Raw genomic sequence first — 21,544 nt, 5'->3', positions numbered from 1 at the left:
TGTAACGGTCCCTACGCATGTCCTCGAACCTCATTCTTGATATTCTTATCTCAACAGATAGAGAATAAATAGAAATACAGTTTTTCGAAGATTTTTGGACTTACCAACCAAATTGTTTCCGAAAATATTGGTAAAGAAACAATGAATTAATATAGTCAAAGTTACCTCTACGTTGTGAAAGTTAGGAATGTTGCCAAAGTTAAAGTGTTATAGTATTGATTTTGCAAGCCCGCATTAGGTATTATGTTACGGCAAATTTATTGATGCCTGAATTCTCAAAAATACTACTACAAAACGCTTCTTCTGTAGAAAGTTTATTTTTTACAACAATAGACAAGTAACAAACACCGATATGTTGGATATTGACACAGACTCAAATCGGTGATTCACAATTTACATTTGATTATCTTAATTTAATAATCATGTTAACGATAACGTTTATTGTAAACATGTATACGAATAAAGGATTGAGGAAGTATTAAATGGTTACCTAAGTAAAAATGTTGATCATACCAAGACGTAACATTTATTATCCTTACAGCGCCACTGGAGAACAGGAAAAGATACGGAGTCGAGACTTTGCGCTAACTAGACTTTCGTATGTCAAAAACGTATTAATTATACAGGATTCACACATGCCCTATGTCTCCACCAACCCTACATTTAGACTATGGTTCAACAATCTAATTACCTATACTTGTTATGCTCGTGAATACATTTCACAGTACTAAAACTATGGAAACTGTTTATTCAAAAAATTTGGTCCTTCAAGAAAAGAGCCTACCAATTCTTAAAAGGCCGGCAACGCACTCGCGAGCCCGTATCGTTTAATATCAGGTGAGCCTCCTATCCGTTTGTTTTATGAAAATAAAATTTAGACGGATTAGCTCCACGAATGATCGATTTGAAAATTAATATATTCTTAGAAGAGAAATCTTTATCTGTGTCTAGTACAACCTTATGAGTTGTAAATTCAAATTCAAATTCAAAATTTATTTATTCATGTAGGTAACAATGTACACTTATGAACGTCAAAAAAAGAAATATTAAATGAATTTAATTTTACATTTACTGCCAGTTCTAAAAAGTAAAGAATCGGATATCGGAAATATTAGACGCGTTACAATTTTTAAGCAAAGATTTTTAACTAAAATAAAAGTGTTCAAGAAAAATAACATATTATTTTAGAGTATTAAATATATCGTTCCAGTATTAGAATAACGAAATATTCTACTGCAAAGTGCTAGACAAGGACCTTGGTTGTTGGTTAATAGACAAACCTTACTACGTTAACCCCTAAATGCTAGTTCGTAGTCGAAGCTGTTAGATCAATAACGCACCTCGTTTGTTACTTTCGCATTGGCAACACCTCGAGGATTATTTTCACTGAAACGGAATATGGCATCATCGGAACATGGAATTTCAAAGAAAAGCAGTTTTATATATAATGTATATCAGCTATAATTGTAGAAGTAATTTGCCTATATTTCCCGACTTTATTGTTAAAAAAATGTTTTGCATTGTTTTTATAACCCCTGACACGAAGTGAGGTATGTTATAAGTTTAACGTGAAATTGAATTTATTTAGAAATTTGAATTTATACTAAACGAATGATGCTGTTTAGTTAGAAAACGTGATGAACTCTGACGCGATGAAGATTCTTAGCCTAAATTTATGAAAATGCGTTCAGGCGTTTTAAGGTTATCAGAATTTTGGATTAGCGGCATAAATCTCTCAGGGAGCTGTTATGACTTTTGGTGCCCGATAAGTCGTAAACACACTTTAAAATTTATCACACGAGCTCGGAAAACTGAAAATAATCAAATGTTAATTCCTACAAATTCACATACAACAGTTATACTTTGGAAATTCATTTTGGAGGCCTGGACGCATGGACCTTCTCAATACCTGATTCGCAAGTGCCTTGCCGGCCTTTTAAGAATCGGTACGGTTTACTTGATAGACTGTAAGTAAAGTTGCACTAATTTTTAAAAATTAGAAATCATTTTTATCCTTTAAGGGCTGGCAACGCACTCGCGAGCCCTATGGCATGACAGTGTACATGGGTGTCAGAGGTCCTTGTTCTATAAAAAAATCTAAAATACCACAGGTAAATATTTTGCAGTTTCTTATCAAAATGACGTCATACCTACGCACTAATGTCCATATTTACTGCAATGGCCAGTTGGTAAGAACCGTTGAGTCACCAAGGCCGAACAAATTTGAAAGATATGATAATCACGCAAATATATATCTATATGAAAGCCTACTTTGAACAGCAAGTAATAAAACTTTACACTAACAATAGATTTATCAATACAAATCTTTACTGGGGTTTAAAAATAACGTCCGCACTCTAAAATGAAGTATCGAAAGTAGTGAAATATATTAAAAACGTTTATAGCTGTTGAATGATTGAGAGTATCAATAGCGAGTCGGCTATGGAAAGATAATTATTTTGACAAACAGCAATACGATACTATATATAGTAATACAAAAGTAAGTACTATCTACTTTGTGAAATGGAAAAAGGTACATATCTGAATTGAAGATTTTCAACATCAATATTATAAAACTGCTCAACTTTTACATTAAAAAAATTAACTCAAGATAAATTTTATCTTAAATGTATACACATACACGAAAAATATCAGTTAAGCACTATCTAGTGTTACAAAATATATCTTTCTTAGATAAGGAGAAATTAAGAGGAATTACAGTTTTGTATTTTTACGACTTAGATAATGATATCAAACATTTAACTGGGAGATTCCGATGTCTCGAATTTCACCGCTTTATGCAAACGAAAAATTTCACCTCAACAAACATGCATACTCTCGACAGTTATTTAACATATTACATAAGTCAAATTAAATATATAATACATATTACACTATCTGTATAGTATAATATGTATTATATCTGAATATCTATGAAAGGATTTTCTGATTGAAATATAAGTACAACATATTGAAAATTACTCAATATTAATTTAATTTTTATAGTAACCAATTTAAGAACAAAGTACGCAGCCTACTATGTTGAGGCTGTAAGTGATATCTGTCTATCTTATGTTCCAAAATAAACGTATTTTATGGAAATACATACTAAAATTGCTTACAATGAATCTTATTTACACTTACTTTCTATATAAGCGCTATACAAATCACTAAAAAATATACGAACAATTGTTATTTTCAATGTAAATATGTAATTCAAAACTGAAATCATAATTTTAAGGTATCGGATGAAATGGCATGCATGATATGACGAGTAATGACTACATATATCTAATTTTTACTTTAGACGCTAGAATTTAAATAAAATTTCGCCTTCGGCTAGACTTCGATCAATAAACAAAAACGAATTAGTCTGACAAGATGACGGATGGGGGCCGTCCCCTTCGACAGCCTTTCAATGTTTGCGAGAAACTGCGCATTTGTTGTGTGCGTGTTATTAATATTAATGGCTGCCTCATGCACTTGGCTGCAAATTCATCAGGAACGGACAAATTCTATTGTAAAGCCTGCATAGGTCACGCCATTGTATCGCATTTAGGGTAAGCATGGTTCAAAGCTGTATACAATTTTCATGCGCGAGTCAAAATTAAGATTAGTCATGAACATTAAAGTCTCGCTCCATACAAATACTAAAGATGTTAGAACAACAATTACAGCGTACATTAAGCACAATTAAAAGGAGCACACGAAATCAAACCGTAGCGGCACACACAATTAAGAATTTTCTCACAAACGATAAATTAAATTTTCCCCTACAAATGTTTAACCCACATGCAGCTAGTCGCTATGCGGATAACTGTACAGGCGTGTTAAGATGGAGATTCCGTAATGGGAGATGGCTACATCTGGACATACCGCAAGGCCATCCTCTGCCTTTGCATTCTGATGGCACTGTTTTAAATTCATCGCCGCTTGCAAAAACTCCGCTACGTGCTTATCATTATAAGACCGTTCACAGTAATTCGTGCAATAATCTTCATACTAATTATAAGAAAACCGTTATTATAAATTTATCATGTTCTGCCATTTAACTACGTACGTATTTCAATTTTATAGATAGTGATTAAGCTGTATGTTTTATAGGTTATAAAACATAATCGACATTCGGAAATTGCTCAGCTCTAGAACACATATTAATTAAAACCTTTATCACAGGGCTTAGATTTAGCAGTAAAATAAGTTAATGGGTACGCTTGGTAATCATGAAAAGGCTGCGTTTACGAGCGTCCATTCTTCGGTAATCTAAATAACAGTACAGAATAATTTTCTGCGATGCACGCATATCCGCACCAATATCTGAGGTGATTAGAAGATAGATTTCCAGCGTAATTGGTTTCCGCATTCTAAAATCAATCAAGACTTCATCTTTCGTCATTTGTAAGAGCCAACGGTCGGCCTACATTACTGTGGGTTCATTAAAATAAAACATACTTCAATTTCGAGGCATCTCACGCCGTCTCATTACTCAATGTCAGAGCTCACGCGAACCACTCCTTAGTTTCGCTATCTCTATCTAGACGTGTTTCATACTAAAAAACTTTCAAAATAGTATCAAGTCACTTCTCAAACTTCTTAAAAGGCCCGCAACGCACTCGCGAGCCCTCTGGCATTGAGTGTCCATGGGCGGCGGTATTACTTAACATCAGGTGAGCCTTCTGCCCGTTTGCCCCCTGTTCTAAAAAAAACTGTGCAATCCTAAAATACTATCTGATAATCAGCATATCTAGAGTGTGGTATGGTAAAAATGATAGGATATCACAAATTCCAAGAGATATATTGACCAACATCAAAGGTCCCGGCTGAATTCTCTTGTATTAGGTGCAGTGCAGCTCTTTACAAACTTTGTGTAAGAGAAAAAACTTGGCGATTAAAAAGAGTGGCGGAGAGTTTATTGCCAGTTCTGCTCTTCCGTTCTACGCCCTTGATTTGAGAACTGAACTGAACTAAAATTAGAAGCATTTACTGTATATTTATTTTTTGACGTTCATAAGTGTACATTATGTTACCTACATGAATAAATAATTTTAGAATTTGAATTTACCCTTCCATGACATTATAAGAGATTTTTAATGTTCAAAAATCGTGTGATAATATGGTGCCGTTATGGTCTAGCGTGTTATCAGATGCATTCGTTGTATCCACCTTCGCATGCAACGATTCAATTAAGGAATTTCTAAAGCTTTCTAAAGCACTACATCATTATCGGAATACTTTATATTTATAACACAATTCGAACAAATATTATGTAAGAATCAAACAAGAAATAACTCGTAGACACAAGTGTAAAATGTAGGCTGTTTTTAATATTACAGTTACTTAAACCAATAACGTTAATTACACAGTTCCGGTCACAACTTGATGGTATTTATTAAAGTGTTTAGTTTAACGTTAGTTCGAATCAAACACAGACCACACCAAATCAAAGCTACCTAGAAGACGCTTTCCTTCAGAGGAATATTTTATTTTAAACGCTAGTGCTCATAGATGTATATTATCTATAAGGTTAACCAAAGTGAATATTGTATATGTAATGTTTGTTTTGAGTCAAATAAAGTAATTTTTATTTATTTATTTATATTTAGACATAGACATATTATTTATTACAAACAAAAACAATATGTAATAAGTAATATGTCTACGTAGCATTAATAAATTATTTAACCACTTTCTTAAAACTACACTTGCTACAATGGTTTTAATATAAAATGTAAGTTATTATTATTGTCATTTACCGTTAACATGACAAAAGGGAGAGGCTATTCACAACACAGGGATACTAGTGCACTTTATTTTTAACTAAATATCCATTTATATTATCTATAATAATTTTTTTTCTTTCTTTCTTAAATGCGTCTTTAAGGATACATGGCACTGCTGTAAGAAAACCGAAGAAACACGCATAGAAACAGGCCTGATGATCTATACACAGTACAGCTACGTCAAAGGTAATGTATTTGTGTATTGGAGTGAGATTTGTGTAATAAAAAAGATTAAGTAGTATTTGTATTATTTCAAGTCCCAAACCATAAGAAAGGCGAGTTTTATCTAATCAATAAAGATATTTTGGTTTGTGCGATCTAATCAAAAAATATTTGATGATCATGATAGATCATAATTATATCATATCAAATATTTTTTGATATTTCTACAATGAATCGAAATTCAGATGGAAGTTCGATTTTTAGAAATGCCGCTTATATTTTCTATTTGGAATAAATTAGTAACACTATTGCACATTAACATCACACATTAAGTAGATCTTGGTGTCAAATCACTTCACGGAGATTGAGCATGCGCCGAAGAATTAGATCATTTGGATTTCGTGCGCACGTGGGTGATGTCGTGCAAACAGGTTCTATCATTACCACCTCCACGTGAAACAATTTAAATGGTCGTTTATAAATCTATCATTTGTAATCTAGCTAATGTTAACCTTGATTCAATAAAGTAATAGTATGGTTATTACAGCATTTAATTCCTATAAAGCAATATTTGTAAATTAATAAAGCTTTTGCGTCGATAGAAAACACTTTTCTTTGCGTCATTTTTATTTAGAAGAAGGTACACAAAAATGCAAAACTAACTATATTTATCCTTAATACTATTTTATACGCGGTAAAATGTTGGTTTAAGAAATACAGTAGCAATTATGAATAGATAAAATTAATATAAATTTATTATGATTAAAAACAAAAACAAATAAGTAATAATTTTAAGTAACTCACGAATAATGCCTGTGATCAAATGATAAAATTCTTTAAGTGGCCCACAACACGAAGTAATGATAGAAATCTTATAAGTATTGCATTATTTGATTCATATTGCAACACCTTGTTACATCATCTGTAAGTTGCATCCAACAAAGCTTTTGATTACGAAATCTTGAGCTTTCAATTGCAGTCTAGCGGATCAAATTTTTAATCGGTTATGAAGCGTAAGTACGCAAAGCTTTATATTGTTTTAATAATACTAATACACGAAAAATATTATCAAACAATCCGTTAGTGTTTTCCTTAACAGACTTCAATATGTATTTTATATTAGGTTTTGAAATCGATTTAATGACCTGTCGAATAAATGAAATGGATCCTGTACGATTATCAGAAGCACTCATCGCAATGATTGAATACAGCCAAATCAGCCAAATCGTGTCCCAAACGAAAATTAACTCCGAAAAAGTTACCAACAACTACACACCATGATGAAAAAGCTAGCTGCAATGCAAAAAGTCTGTCAGTCAGTCAACACTGCTGATTCACGACAACGCTAGACGCACAACACTCCACAACAGACTCCTACCAAAATAAAGAAATAGAGGAGATTCAATTGGAATGATTAAGAGATCCACCGTACTCCTTGGACCTTGCTCTAACAGATTACCACCATCTTTTTCTAAATTTGGATACCTTCTTCCAAGATAAATAATTCAACACTGATGGGGCAGTCGTAATTTAAGATTTTATTAATTGCCGTTCAAGTGTTTTTTAGTAAAGGGATCAATAAATGCGTATAAGATGGCAAACTAAAACTTTAAAATATGCAGCTTCCATACAAAACGCCAATTCATTGTAATGACCGATAAGAGCACTATGCTGTAACTACTATCTGCTTTAGACTATATAAAGTTTAATTCTCATCACACATAGTTAAAATATTTAGCGTTATTAATTAAAAGAATATTACTACACCTACATCAGTCACGCAATAGGATAATAAAGACAGCAAATTAGTCTACTTAAATACTTTTGTTTGGACGTTTTAATTATCTGACCTGAAAAACAAAATAAAATGTATTCTTAAAATTACTTAATTTATGTTATAATGAACGATGGATATATTGTGTGACATAAAACAACTTCGTAAAAAAACCCTTATAACAAAACTACTAAAATACCTAAGTATATATTTTGTTTCCCTTCAAAGGAATTGTTAAATTTTATTTGTAAATATATTAAGGTTTATCATGGGAAACAACTCATAGGTTTTTCCTTCCTTACTTTGAATCATAAAAAATACAGTTACAAGGGGCGCAATGTGAAAAAAAGGGGATTTTACACGTGCACGTTATTCGACGTATACATAATTAATAATAGACCAGTGTCGATAATTTTTGAAACCAAAAAAAATTACAGTAGGATGAAACCCATTAGAAATGCAGGGGAATATGATCAAAATGAAAGGAAAAATAAATTACGGTCGATCCGAGTTCGGGAAGTGGGAGGGGGGTGACTTTTAAGGGGGAAAAATTGTTTATCTTGATTTCCGGCAAAACTACCAGTCCTATGGAAAAAAGTTAAATGGCAAAGTTGTAGGTCATAAAAAGATCTACAACTTTGGTATTTACAATTTTTTCACATAACCTCAAAATTTAGGTGAAAAATTCAAAAAACCAAGTTTTTGGTTTTTTATTTATATCTTTTTTAAAAAGTTTTTTTTTCTACGAAATTTAGTGAAAACTTACCTTATTATTAACTTACTGTAATTTATTTGATTAAAAATATTAATTTTTTCGCCTCATTTTAACTTAATATCAAAAAAGCAGCCTAATTTTCAATCGAAAATTCTGACGTCAAAATTTCAGCTTTTTTCAAAAAGTTTGGGGGCTTTTTGTTCGTTGAAATATCTACTTTCTGATGGTGTAAAAAAAATATACATTACTATAGGAAATATTATTAGAAAATGCAAAAAATTGAAAAAACCTCAAATTCGAAAATTTTCTTTTAATTATATACAATTTTGAGGTATTTATTAAAATTTACACTTTAATTACTCAAAAAACGTAAGATTTCATGCTTCATTGATAAACGAAAAAATTGCAAATTAAAATATACTTCTATAATTAACAAACAAATAAGTTAATAAAGTTAATATTTAATAAGACATCTACAATATTTTGAAAAAGTTGTAGAATCTTCTGTAAATAATATTTGTAGATGCCTATTTATTGCTGTTTTAAGATAATTTATATACCTGAGTGACCTTCGGTCACGTCAAGTAAAAGTCACCCCCCTCCCACTTCCCGAACTCGGATCGACCGTAATTTATTTTTCCTTTCAGTTTGATCATATTCCCCTGCATTTCTAATGGGTTTCATCCTACTGTAATTTTTTTTCATTTTTTACTATTTTTGAAGGCTTCGGCACTGGTCTATAACCGCTAATCAACAATAAATAATCAATACAAATTTAACATAAAGGATATCGTTTAATCTACACATCAAAAATAAGGCTTTGGATTTTACATAATAATAGTTAATGGTTCAGCCAAATCTTAAAATAGGTCTGGCAATATTTCAATTTTTCCTTAACCTTTTTGTCATGAATAATTTTTATTTCTTTAAATACGGTAAGAACGTACTTAATGACCAAAGCTGTTAAGTGCTCATGCTTGTTATTTTTCAATTAAAAAACAAAAATAGATGGTGTTAAAAATTAATCCTATAGTTTGAAGAACTGTCAAATGATTTCTCCTTGACATAAAGCATAAAGCACGCAATGTATAATAATCGGTGTCACATCGATTCACACATTTTCACTTTTAGTGATGGAATTTGTGGAATGTTAATAGATTGAACTGGTTTTGGATTCGATTAAAGGCAATATGAAACGATGACGAGGCCGTGCGGAAAATGAATGGCTTGGGGCCGAAACTAATTTAGTTAAACGGTTTTGAACGTCGCTTTTATTATCTATTTTTGTATCTACATAATTGGTTTAACTATTTAATATAATATTCATGGTACAGAATTTAGTTTGAAGTCATATCAATCCCCTTAAAGGACATAGAATTTTAATGTTAAGTAACTTCTGTCTTTTTGACTAAATAATTATTTTGTTAACCATTCGATAGGTTACCGTAATGTTTAAAATATTAAAAATATAGCAGTCAGTCAATCTTGCCGATAAATGTATATATGTACCTCCATTTGCGTTTTTCTTAGCAAAAACCATGTTAACCTAAGTTAGGTTAGTCATAGTATTTATTTATAAAAATAAATCCATTGCACAATAAGTTCGGTAAAAAATGCAGTAATGAATAATTTGTTAGAGTTCATTCAACCGTGAATCCTGTGGACCTATCACCCGGTTGCGTGTTGCGAATCCTACGATAACATTAAGCGGTGTTATTATACTGTTCACTGAGGGAAAGATAAGTTACAAACAATTTTCTAGAGTCGCAAGCAAAACGATACTGACGCAAATTCGAATACGAAGAAATCCCATTTTAATTTGATCAATGACGAGGCAACATTAATGCGTCATGCCGACCCGCAATGTTGGTTGAAATAAGATGCGATGCCTTTGCGGCTTTTTATAAGGTCGAAAACCCGCCTATCCGGGTTATGGGCGAAAAGCCGCGTATCCACAATGTTTTGGAACCCCCGTAACTGCTTCTCGCAAGCGATATGTTTGTGCTTCTATTGTGGTTGTAATTTCATGGAGATGCGCATATCATCTAATTAATTAATTAAGTAACGTTTAGATGTAAAAGGAAGAGACTGGCTGCCCACAACACAGGGAATCCTAGTGTGGGGGCCAGTGCACTCTACTTTATAGAAACAATTAATGTATTTTGTGTCTAATAAAGTTATTTCTTTCTTTCTTTCTTTATCTAAATCAAAGCACAATTTGTTGCGATCACTGCGTATATCCGGATTATACGAAGGAAAATATTGAACGAAAATTTTTAATTAAAAGATGGCGACGGGGGCAAGGTAAGGTAAGGTAAGGTAGGTGGGCTCAGTTTCCGCAACTAGACTCGAAATTGGTCCGTTTTGCGTAAAGCCCTGGCTACTTAAGCCAGCCCAGCTCCTTCCAGAAGCACAGAAGTCTCCTGGGCACTTCACAGGCTTCTCGGAGCGACCAAATGGCAATTCGGGGGCAATGTGAACATGCTTTTGCGCAGTCAGCGGCAAGGGGTTGACGTTTTGCTGTCACACGCTCTTTTAGGATAGGGAAAGGGTGAAAAAGACCAACGATTAACGAAATGCTCAACAAGAAATGCGATAACACAAAAAAAAGTCACATTTTTATCATAAAGTATACGCGTCTAACATTTCTTTATCAAACGCTTGTATGCATAAGTTGCATAAGTTTACTCAGTACAGAGCTTTTCTATAGAACCTTATTGGTTAACTGCCAGCGCAAAATCAATAATCTGCAATATGCTAGTGTTCATAAATCACTTCCACTTCACTTAAGTTCAGCCCGTGATAAATTACTGTAGAATTTAATTCGTGGTCAGCATCCGATATCAATCAATGAAACGTGAATAAATATTTACGAACACTAATACGGCATTCAAATCAAATACATAATTAAACTTTTTATTACACAAGTTCAAGTATCAACAACGCGTAGTAGGTAAGAAGATAGTGGTATACTTATACTTTATATGAATAAAAACTTAATAATTTTTAATTGATAAGGAAATTGTATTTTATTGATGAAGTTAGTGAGTGACCTCATGAGGATACTGACGTAACCTACAAAATAATTAAATTACCTTCGGACGATATTATCGAATAGGTACATATTAACTTCAAAGAGTTTTCTGATGTGAATAAAGATTGACACGTGTTCGAGTGTGTTGTAAGCAATCATTGGCCATTTTCTATAACATAATTAGTTACGATTGCATTTACTTGACATTTAACATAAAGAAATAGAATGGACTTTAGTATTTCGTAATTCTTATAGAAATAGAAGCAACACCTAATTATGAAGATTCTTTCGCTCGAATCTTGGTTGCGGTTGCATGTTGCAATGAAAACAAAGGCCGGTAATTTACTGTCGGATGGCGTACGGTTTTATTTTATTGTCTTTTTTATTTAGGAAGGCTAAGTGATGAATGATGCGCGCTGTTGGCTTCTACGGCTTTTTGATATTATAATTTTATTGCGGCCTCTGTAGATCAACTAGTTTTATAGGTATTTACAGAGAATAAAACAAAACATATGTTTAAATGTTACCACAGAGTATACTTGCTACTATATATATACTGTCAGTTAAGGATGCAGCATGTGACTGCCTCGGATATGTCGACTTTTTATATGAAAAAAAAAACGTCAATACCAGAGAAAAAATAATATAACAAAGATTGCAATTGAACAAAATCAATTACGAGGAATATGTTAAGACTATTCTTAACAAAAAGCAATAAAAGAATAATAAATATTTAGTATACATTTTTATATAACCGAGAAATATTGATGATCCGGGACACTAAATGTATAGTAATGGATAATTATTACAAAAACTGTAAAGTATAAAGCTAATATAATATGTGATTCTCAAATTATCAGCTTCGACCTTCACAACCAAATGAAACGAGTTCGATAAACATGATAAAACTTGATATATTTCCGAATTCCTATTTCCTAGAAACATCATAAATCTGAACGACGCATTATGATTATTATATGTAAAAATTATGAATCGTAACGAATTGAAATATTTTATCAAAAATCTAGTTTTAGTATTTTAAACAGTTTTTAAAAGTAATATTTACCGTATCTGGTATTTAGTGTACGCGTACAAGAAATAGATAATAAAAGGTATGTTCAATTCAATTAAAGTCTTACACTTAACACTTATGAACGACAAAAAAATATACATAAAATGCTTCTAATCTTACATTTACCGCCAGTTCTCAAATAAAGGGCATAGAACGGAAGAGAAGAACTGGCAATAAACTCTCCGCCACTCTTTTTGTGTGTACTATGGACACGCGTTAGAAGTTACACTTCTTTGGCGTAACAATATAAAAATCTTTTCAAAAATTTTATTATACATTTGTATCAAACAAGATACTTACAAAAAAAGATATTTAATAACCTGAAAGTTTTATTATAACGCATAAATAAAGTTTATTTAAATATACCAAAAAACAATAATGTAGACTATAGCTAATTTCAGGGTGTCGGTTTTTTGAGACGGTGTAAAAAAGTTAAAAATAAATAAATCAGTGGCGCTACTACCTCTTTAAGTCTTGGTCTCAGATTTCTGAATCTGTTTCATGATCATTTTTAAATCTAATAGGCAAGTAGGTGATCAGCCTCCAGTGCCTGACACACGTCGTCGACTTTTTGGGTCCAAGACATGTCGGTTTCTTCACGAAGTTTTCCTTCACCGTTCGAGCAAATATTAAATGCGCACATAGAAAGATAGTCCACTGGTGCACGGAGCCGGGGATCGAACCTACGACCTCAGGTAGGAGAGTCGCACGCTGAAGCCACAAGGCCAACACTGCTCTGGTGTAAAAATTTACTCTCAATATTTTTCCCTAAGGCGCCACAAGAAGTATAACTTCAAAAAACCACTCATCGCCTAAAGATATCAGTAGTATTGATATCTTATAATTGCATATATATGTACGCGTCAAGTGTTCAACGTGATATTATTTTTCAATACATTATTTTGCTGATAATAGCCAATACAATACACTGTGATTAGATAGCTAATACATCGACGTGAAAGAACTTTGTTTTATAAACTATACCAGTTTTGTGGGAATGCAACTTGAATAATGTTTAATCAGTGAACCGTCCATTGTCTGGTGTTGCGTGCTATGACGATACATTACTTGTTAAAGTATGTAATTTTACCCCGTCTTGCACAATGTTGGTCTACAAACTAGACTATAACTTCGCAATTTTTGATCACTCACTGTCATAGAAAAAAGAGATGACATACCGTCCTTCCTTTTGTAGAGAAATTGCAATCTGTATCGGTGAAATATGTTTTAATTACCAACGTTTAGGACAATAAGGAGAAACTATCATATGCTGTGCTTCGTGCAAAAATGTTTTACTGTTTAAGAGAATTATTTTGGCAAATACTAGTTTTATTAGTTAGTAAAAAATACACAGTATTAAGATATTTAAAAATATAATACCTACGCAATCTAGCTTCCAGATAGCTAACTTATCCATACTGCTATTAGTATAAAATATTAATAATGTTGTCTTTAAATTAAAAAAAATGGTAGAGTGGAAAAGATAATTTTCTCTAATATTTCGGATAATTTCTCTTATATTTTGATCCAGCAACAGCAATAAAACTGTGCCCTACTGCCATACAAAACATAATGATATAGAAATGATGATAAAACTAGTTTACAAGAGGTCAATCATAGTCACGTATGCAATTTTCTTTTGCAGGACGCAAGTCGGACGGCCGCAGTTCCGTATACCATCCATATTGATAACTACAGTCTTGATGGCTAGTTGAATTTGTAAGATGAAACGCAACTGGTTATTACGATGTAATAACTCATCATTTCAAAAAGTCGGCCTGACACAACTTGCAAAACTTTCGAAAAATTTGTGTTGTGTTATTCTAAATATTAAAACGTATTTTGATACTTTTGACCAACGTTCGATCGTTCTAACTAATAACCGGACATCATTATTCAATACAGTCGATATGTCATATAATTATGTAATTTAATTAAATAATCGCTCATTGACTATAAAAATAAAAGTAAGCCATACATTGTGAAAACCATTGTTGTAATGAAGGTAAGCCAGTCACTAACGAATACGAATGTGACGACACAATCTGATTAGAGCCGCAAAAAGAAATCTAATGATTCTCTTGACGCCTACAAATATATTGTTGTGTGTCAACCAAAGTAAGCCAAATAAACAGCGTCTAGTAGAAAAACACAACTCACCTTTCAACTAAAGGATGTACATTATCAAGGAACTCGTATCCTGCATGCGTCGTATATGTGATCGTCTCATGGCACGATAAAAGTCCGTGGTCTGCGCGTATAAAATTCTTCAATACCCAGAACTCTCCACGCTGTTCTGTTTGAGGCAGCATATCTCTATCATTGCATCCTAACAAAGTACGAAGGTACGCCAAAGTTGTTGGCGATAGAATGTCTTCGTCCTCTATATCAATACTAGTTGCATTAGATGCATCTGGTTCAGGAACAGCACTAATTACTTTTCGGTCTACTTCAGGCACAGATGCTGTACTAGATGCGGTTTTGTTCGTAGATGCCATGGTGGATGGCGTTTTCTGAGACGTCGACTCTTCATAATTTCTAGCACTGGATTCTACGTTCCTCCCGCTTGACTCGAATCGGGTATAAGTATCATTTCTGTCTTGATTAAGGTATCTAAATTCAGCGGTTCTTTCCGCATCGACGGGGACCCAATAAACCCCGGGTGTCGTATTCCCTGATAGCTGCATAGCTGCGTATAACAGCACAGCTATGTTTATCACAATGCTCACTCTAAAAAGGAAGTTGCGACGGTTAGCCACCATTTTTGTAGTTTAGGCACTTGTGCTTACGTTTAGAACTCTATTTGTTACAACGTCCTCCGTCGTCCTCTAGGACGTAGTCTTCTGTGGGGTATTGTGCGTGTCAGCATTACAATTTATTGTGACATCAGCAGGCGTGTGGATGTGGGCGCCGTGGTGGCGCCTCGTACTATTCTCGCTCCTGCAACAAGAAAAACATATTTAATTAATCAACTAGTATTCATAAACTTGAACGTGTCGATGACATAAGTTCAAATAGTAACGAGATTTTACACGGTAAAAATCTTTAGATCAAACATGTTACAGATAATTTAATGCAAGCTTGAAGCTTAGCACGTATTCAGACGACGTAATTAACCTAATCTTAGATATTCACATCACGGTTTTATCCAACATTCCTATTGCGATTAGCATTTCTTGTCAATCCTTAATTAGCAAGTCTTGTTCGGGACTGCGTTTATCAACGCAAAATCATTGCAATCCTGATATTATCTGTGCCGGTTGGGCAAGTATCCGATTAATCTTAGGCTCAAATAGGCTATAGCGAGAAGGATTATGAAAAGAGAATGACATTGCTAGTTTTTATCTCGTTCAGAATAAATTAATATTAATCACGAAGACGGTTATAGCCATAAGTGATGTCCTGTACCATGGTAAGGTATGTCATCTAAGTCTTGACTAGAACATATTTTCTCTATACATGGCCGGCCTCTAGCGGATTACATTTACAATTGACTGTTTTTATATAACTGTCTTCTTATTTACAACATTCAGGTTCAGCTTGTTGCCTTAACACACTATCTTAGATTCTCAAGAAGGTAACATGATGTGACAACAAGTTTTATAGAGAATCCATAATCTTTTCTATTACACCCAGTATATTCTATTCTGATATTCAAATGTTGAGCCTGGACAAAATCTTCATTTATTTTACATGCACAGTTTTGCAGACAATAAATCATGCTTGGAAGTAATGTTCGTGGATTTGCATTCTATTTTTTTTTATAGATAGTTAAAAATTCAACCCATCGCTCATAAGCCATATGATTATAATAAAGATAAATTTACTTGGTTTTATTAATGGTTGTAGACTAAGCTTTTATCTGACGTGGAATTTGTTTGTATTTGATTAGCCCCAGGATTATAGGATTTTGTGATTTTTTTAGCGATGTAGCAGTGTGCCAAGCGCTTGCAAGCTTTTTATCAATAAAAAAAAAATAATAATCTGTAGTATATTTTATTAAATGAGGAAAATTCAGAAATAATTAAATGTAGAGTGGTTATTTGTTAATTGTTAATAAAGCTGATTTAAACACGTTAACAATAATAATTTATAATAAACACCATAATAAATTCAATTATGTAAATACTAAGTTAACCCTTCATCCTTAAACTAATAAACCAAAAACATACGTGTACCTATTAAAGATATATCGATAAGGCAGACAAACTCATGTTAGAAATATTTAAATATTTAAAGATTTTTAATTAAGAATGTTCTTATATATCACCAGTTACACGCTGTTTTATTTAAAACACAGATAACAAATTAATAAGAAGATATCTGGTTTTGGCGACATTGAAAGCCTTCCTGTTTGTGAAATATTAATAACAGTTTAATTTAATAGCCTTGATATTTTGAATCCGTAATATAAATTTTAAATTAGGTAACAATGAAGCTACAGAAACTGATGGGACAAAATACAAACAGGCTAGAGGCTTACTTGTTGAAATGCCCGAATAAATGCCCGTATGAACACCACAATGCGAATTGTTTAGCATAGGGATGAACTTAAGAGTCCGTATTCTATGATAGTATAGGGATACTTTCATAGAATACGGACTCTTAAGTCACATTGCAACTGATTCCTCTCCAAAAACTATTAATATAAGGAATTTCCCCGTACTAGACTGTGTAAAGTTAGTAATTCTTTTTTGGGGAAAGGGATACTCTTCTTTAATAAAATCCCAGAGGCTCTTTTATCTCTGCCTTTTAATAAATTTAAGAAATGTATTAAAGAAAAGCTGTGTAAAAAGGCTTACTATAAAGTTATTGATTATCTAGTTGATAAAAGGGCCTGGGACTAGTGCTGGGCAGGCTGCCTCTAATTAATTTGATATATTTGTTTTAAATATTGTTTGATGATTTGCTTTTTTAAAAGAGTACCGAGAGTTTTTTACGCCGGCTTTTTCTCTCGGCCTACACCCTCTGGCTTTGCCGATGAGTAGGGATGCCTACAAGTTTGAATTGATTGACGTGGAATAAGTGATACCTAGAAGATCTTATGTTCCAAAATAAACGTATTTTATTTTATTTTTATTTTTATTTAATGCAGGTAATATACCGTTTGATGTAATTTTGCAATCTGGTGCAAATGTCTTCTAAATATTCTACTCAGTTAGGCATGCACTGTTTGCTTAAAGGTCAAAATCCCACGGAAGTCATCTAAAACACGTGTGATGTCTTTATTCATAGTAGATAAATCAAAGTTCTAATTTCAAAACTGCAATATGTAAGAATATATTAAAATCAAACAGAAATATTGAGGAACATTCCACTCCTTTATAACAATGTAAATAAATGGCTAAATGATGTGCATCAAGCATAACAAACTATAGGTACTAATGATTTTTCTAGCGGCCCCGGCGGCATTCTCAACCAACCGTGGAAAGAGCTGCTGACGATATAATAGCTCCATTGGCTAGGACCGGTTAATCTGTGTGAGATCTTCAAACACTTTGCAATGTTTATTTTAGTGAGTAAACTATTACTAACTCTATATTTGCTTGAACAGAAAGTGATAAAAAGGTAATTACGCAATATGAAGGGATTTAAATTGAAGACGATTCGCAAAGAGAAAAATGTTTGAAATAAGTTTATATAATATAGAATTCATCTATGATATAAAGTGAATAATCACAGTTATTATCTATACCGATGTAATAAAATAAAGCAGATATAAGTATATAGTTTCTTAACAATATACGAAATTATTTACTTCTATCGTGAGTTGTACTACTGACAAAAAATGTTAATTCCTCTCAGTAATGTTTGCATAAAATCCCTACAAATCTCTCACGAAAATTCCATTACCACCGAGACGCATCACCTTTTATTGGACTAATAATTTCTGATATCTCTGAACCTGATGACAAGATCCAATAGTACGCTGTAATAGGATAAAAACTAACATGCAGCATCATGAATGAGAAAATAGATTTTATTCACTACTGGTGGCCATCAAATCATGCCTTTATGGTCCTTCCGGAGTCCGGAGTTACTTTGTCGTAGCGGTCAGGACAATGGGTCGTAAGTCGTCGACCGAGAATTCTCTTACAGTGAATTTAACTACATGTTTGGTTTTTACACCACAAATATATAAAGAGTAAGAAATTCCATGTGTTTATTTTAATATTATAGTTGTGACAATAAATAATTTGTAAGAAGCTTAACACATATTAGCAATTAGAAAATTGAAATCCAAACTTAAATTTCCAGATTTAAAATCCGAAAACGCAGATTCTAAGATATTTTGACTGAGACACAAGGCGCATTGTTGTGACGCCTATCGAAGTGATGATAACAATCGATCGTATAAATTTTTGTGGTTAATATGGTATAGCAATGTTCAAAACCAATAAACTACGTTGTTCTTTGTATAGCGTTTGCGGTTGACGGCTCAACAATTATTGAAGTAGCTGTATTGGAAACTGTGGAATGATAGGAATTTCTACCTACGTGACTGTTTCAAATTTTCTTTGCAACGGCACCTCGATTCAAAGAAACTATTGTGCACTAGTCGGTGCTAGTGACTTCGCGTTAACCTATGTATATAAAATTTATATATTATATCGGATTGTGCCTTGGTTTAATCGAGAAGCAGTGTGAAATTTTGTAGGGGCGTTTAATTAGCATTATACTGATTTTAATTGGTAGACATGGCAAATATTCTTTCTAAATACTCTATTTCCGTCTCATTGATTCTATTTCAATTTTATATAATTTGTTTTGGTCTATAACAAAGTATACTATCAAACATTGAAAAAAGTGAAGATAAGAGAAAATCAAAGAAAATGGTGTCAACGTTTTCATCTCATTATAAAACGTTATTATCATCTGCGCACGCGTTCACAACATTCAAGTGTGACAAGTGTATTCAGTTGCGACCTTCGAGGGAAAGTGTTTTACCTCAATCTCGTCAACGGTCTTGATTTATTGTATGGAGTTCCTTCATGGCAATACAATCAATTTAATTAAAGCACTTTTTTGTATAGTAGATTTTAATAATACAGGAAAATGCTTTATTGATTCCACAAATCATAACATTTTAATTAATAACGGTTAAATTCTATAAATATACCTACCTACACAATAATCAAACAGATTATCATAATTCATGTAATACAAAGATTTTAGCTTGTTGGTACTGAGGGACTTTAATGAGCTTAAATTTTTTTTTTATTCTGGAATATAAAATACAGGTATCACTTATTCACACTTCATTAAATTTGAATGGGCATCCCTACTCATTGTTAAAGAACACAGAGGGTGTAGGCCGAGAGAAAAAGCCGGCGTAAGAAACTCTAGATACTCTTTTAAAATAGCAAATCATCAAACAAAACTTATTTTAAAACAAATATCGCAAATTAATTAGAAGTAGCCTGCCTAGGACTAGTCCCAGGCCCTTTAATCAACAAGATAATCGTTAACTTTATAGTAAACTGTGTACGCTTGTACAGTTTATCTTTAATACATTTCTTAAATTTATTAAAAGGCAGAGATAAAAGAGCCTCTGGGATTGTGTAAAAGAAAAGTATCCCTTTTCTCAAAAAAGACTTTTAGCGTGTTGTTTGTTATAAATGTAGATATTGATTTCTGTGAACAGTCCATATTAATCATCAATAACATATGCAACCTATTTGGTCCGTCCCTTAAGTTCGATTTTATTTCTACATTTACCGTCTAAGCTTTTAGCGTTATCTATAAAAAAAGAATTAATGGTTATGGATGGCGGTATCTCTTAAAGTTATGTTCTAAATTTGAATAAAGATAAAGCTTCTAGTCGGGGAGTGAGAATGGTTAATGAAAGACAAAACACTAACGCGCTTCGTTTGATTGTGATTGGTCAATCGGGTCGTGATGCATGTCTGTAATTGGAGTAGTGCTTATGGCACGATATTAACCGAACACAATTAAATGCCATATACGGCCCACTTTGAACTGTATTAAGGAATTCTACAGCAAAAAAAAGCGTTTTCGCATTATGAAAGGTTATTATCTGTTATCGTTAATTTGTGTCACTTATTATACAGTTATTTCGTCTTTAGTGTTCATAAAAAAGGCAAGAACTGGCTATTACTACTTGATTGTTATTTCGAAATTTGTGTAAACAATTTCCTATTCTTAAATTATAAACTACATAAAAAGCATTTTAGAACATCCTTGAAAAAAAACTTGCATGTCACCGTAATACATATTTATAAGACGACATTGGTTCAAGTTGCGGAATATTCAAAGTGATTTTTGTGATGCAACTTTAAATATGCACGTGTAATACTTAGAAAGTGAATTAAATTATACTTTTAGAGGCAATTAGCTGCTTTCGTATGTTACAAAGTCATTTTAATCGGGAAGTTACTTTTAAGGCGAAGTCGCTTTTACTATTACTTCCTTTAGTTACATGAGAACGTTTATTTCTGCATATTTTCAACTAAGGGAAATTTGGCACCCATGCCTTGTTTCTGGAGTCAGAGACAGTCAGAACCGTGATAGTGTGAATCTTATAGAGGTTTAGACATAAATAAAAAAACAGCGCTTTAATTGGTCCGAGCCTCAGTTTTCTGTAATATTTTTGGTATTTTAATTATAAGGTGATCAACCTTATGAGTCTGACACACACCGTCGGTTTTTTCTACAAACGCATAAGTTTTCTCACATGTTAAATTCCTTTGGAAAAAAAATTGGCGCACAGCCTCAGTATTCAGAGGCGCATACTGAAATGTGTGTCAAACTCATAGTGTCATTTTCAAAATAAACACATGTTCATAAATGGAAATGTCTTTTAAGAAATTCTATACGCTTAAGAGGCAGAAACTATAGCTATAAATAATGGAATAATAATTTATCAAGAATACTTAATTCAACGCAAGCGTATTGTTCACTCATATAAAAAGCTTTTAACAAATGAACAATTTCTTACACCCATTTTGTATGACGGACTAGTTTCACGGTTTATTTGTGCTCATAA

The 21,544-nt window shown here is 32.7% G+C and overlaps 1 protein-coding gene across 1 annotated transcript in view; it reads right to left on the bottom strand.

Annotated features, from left to right (window-relative positions):
• LOC110993714 (beta-1,4-glucuronyltransferase 1) overlaps positions 1-21,544 on the bottom strand; it is a 42,400-nt gene that overhangs the window by 7,854 nt on the left and 13,002 nt on the right. Inside the window, exon 2 of the mRNA XM_022260064.2 lies at positions 14,698-15,477. Coding sequence (XP_022115756.1) covers positions 14,698-15,299 — 602 coding nt within the window. The 5' untranslated portion in view covers positions 15,300-15,477. The remainder of the gene's footprint in view (positions 1-14,697; positions 15,478-21,544) is intronic.

This window comes from Pieris rapae, chromosome 12, assembly GCF_905147795.1.
Source record: "Pieris rapae chromosome 12, ilPieRapa1.1, whole genome shotgun sequence".
NCBI lineage: Eukaryota > Metazoa > Arthropoda > Insecta > Lepidoptera > Pieridae > Pieris > Pieris rapae.
This window is presented reverse-complemented; position numbering and strand designations above follow the sequence as displayed.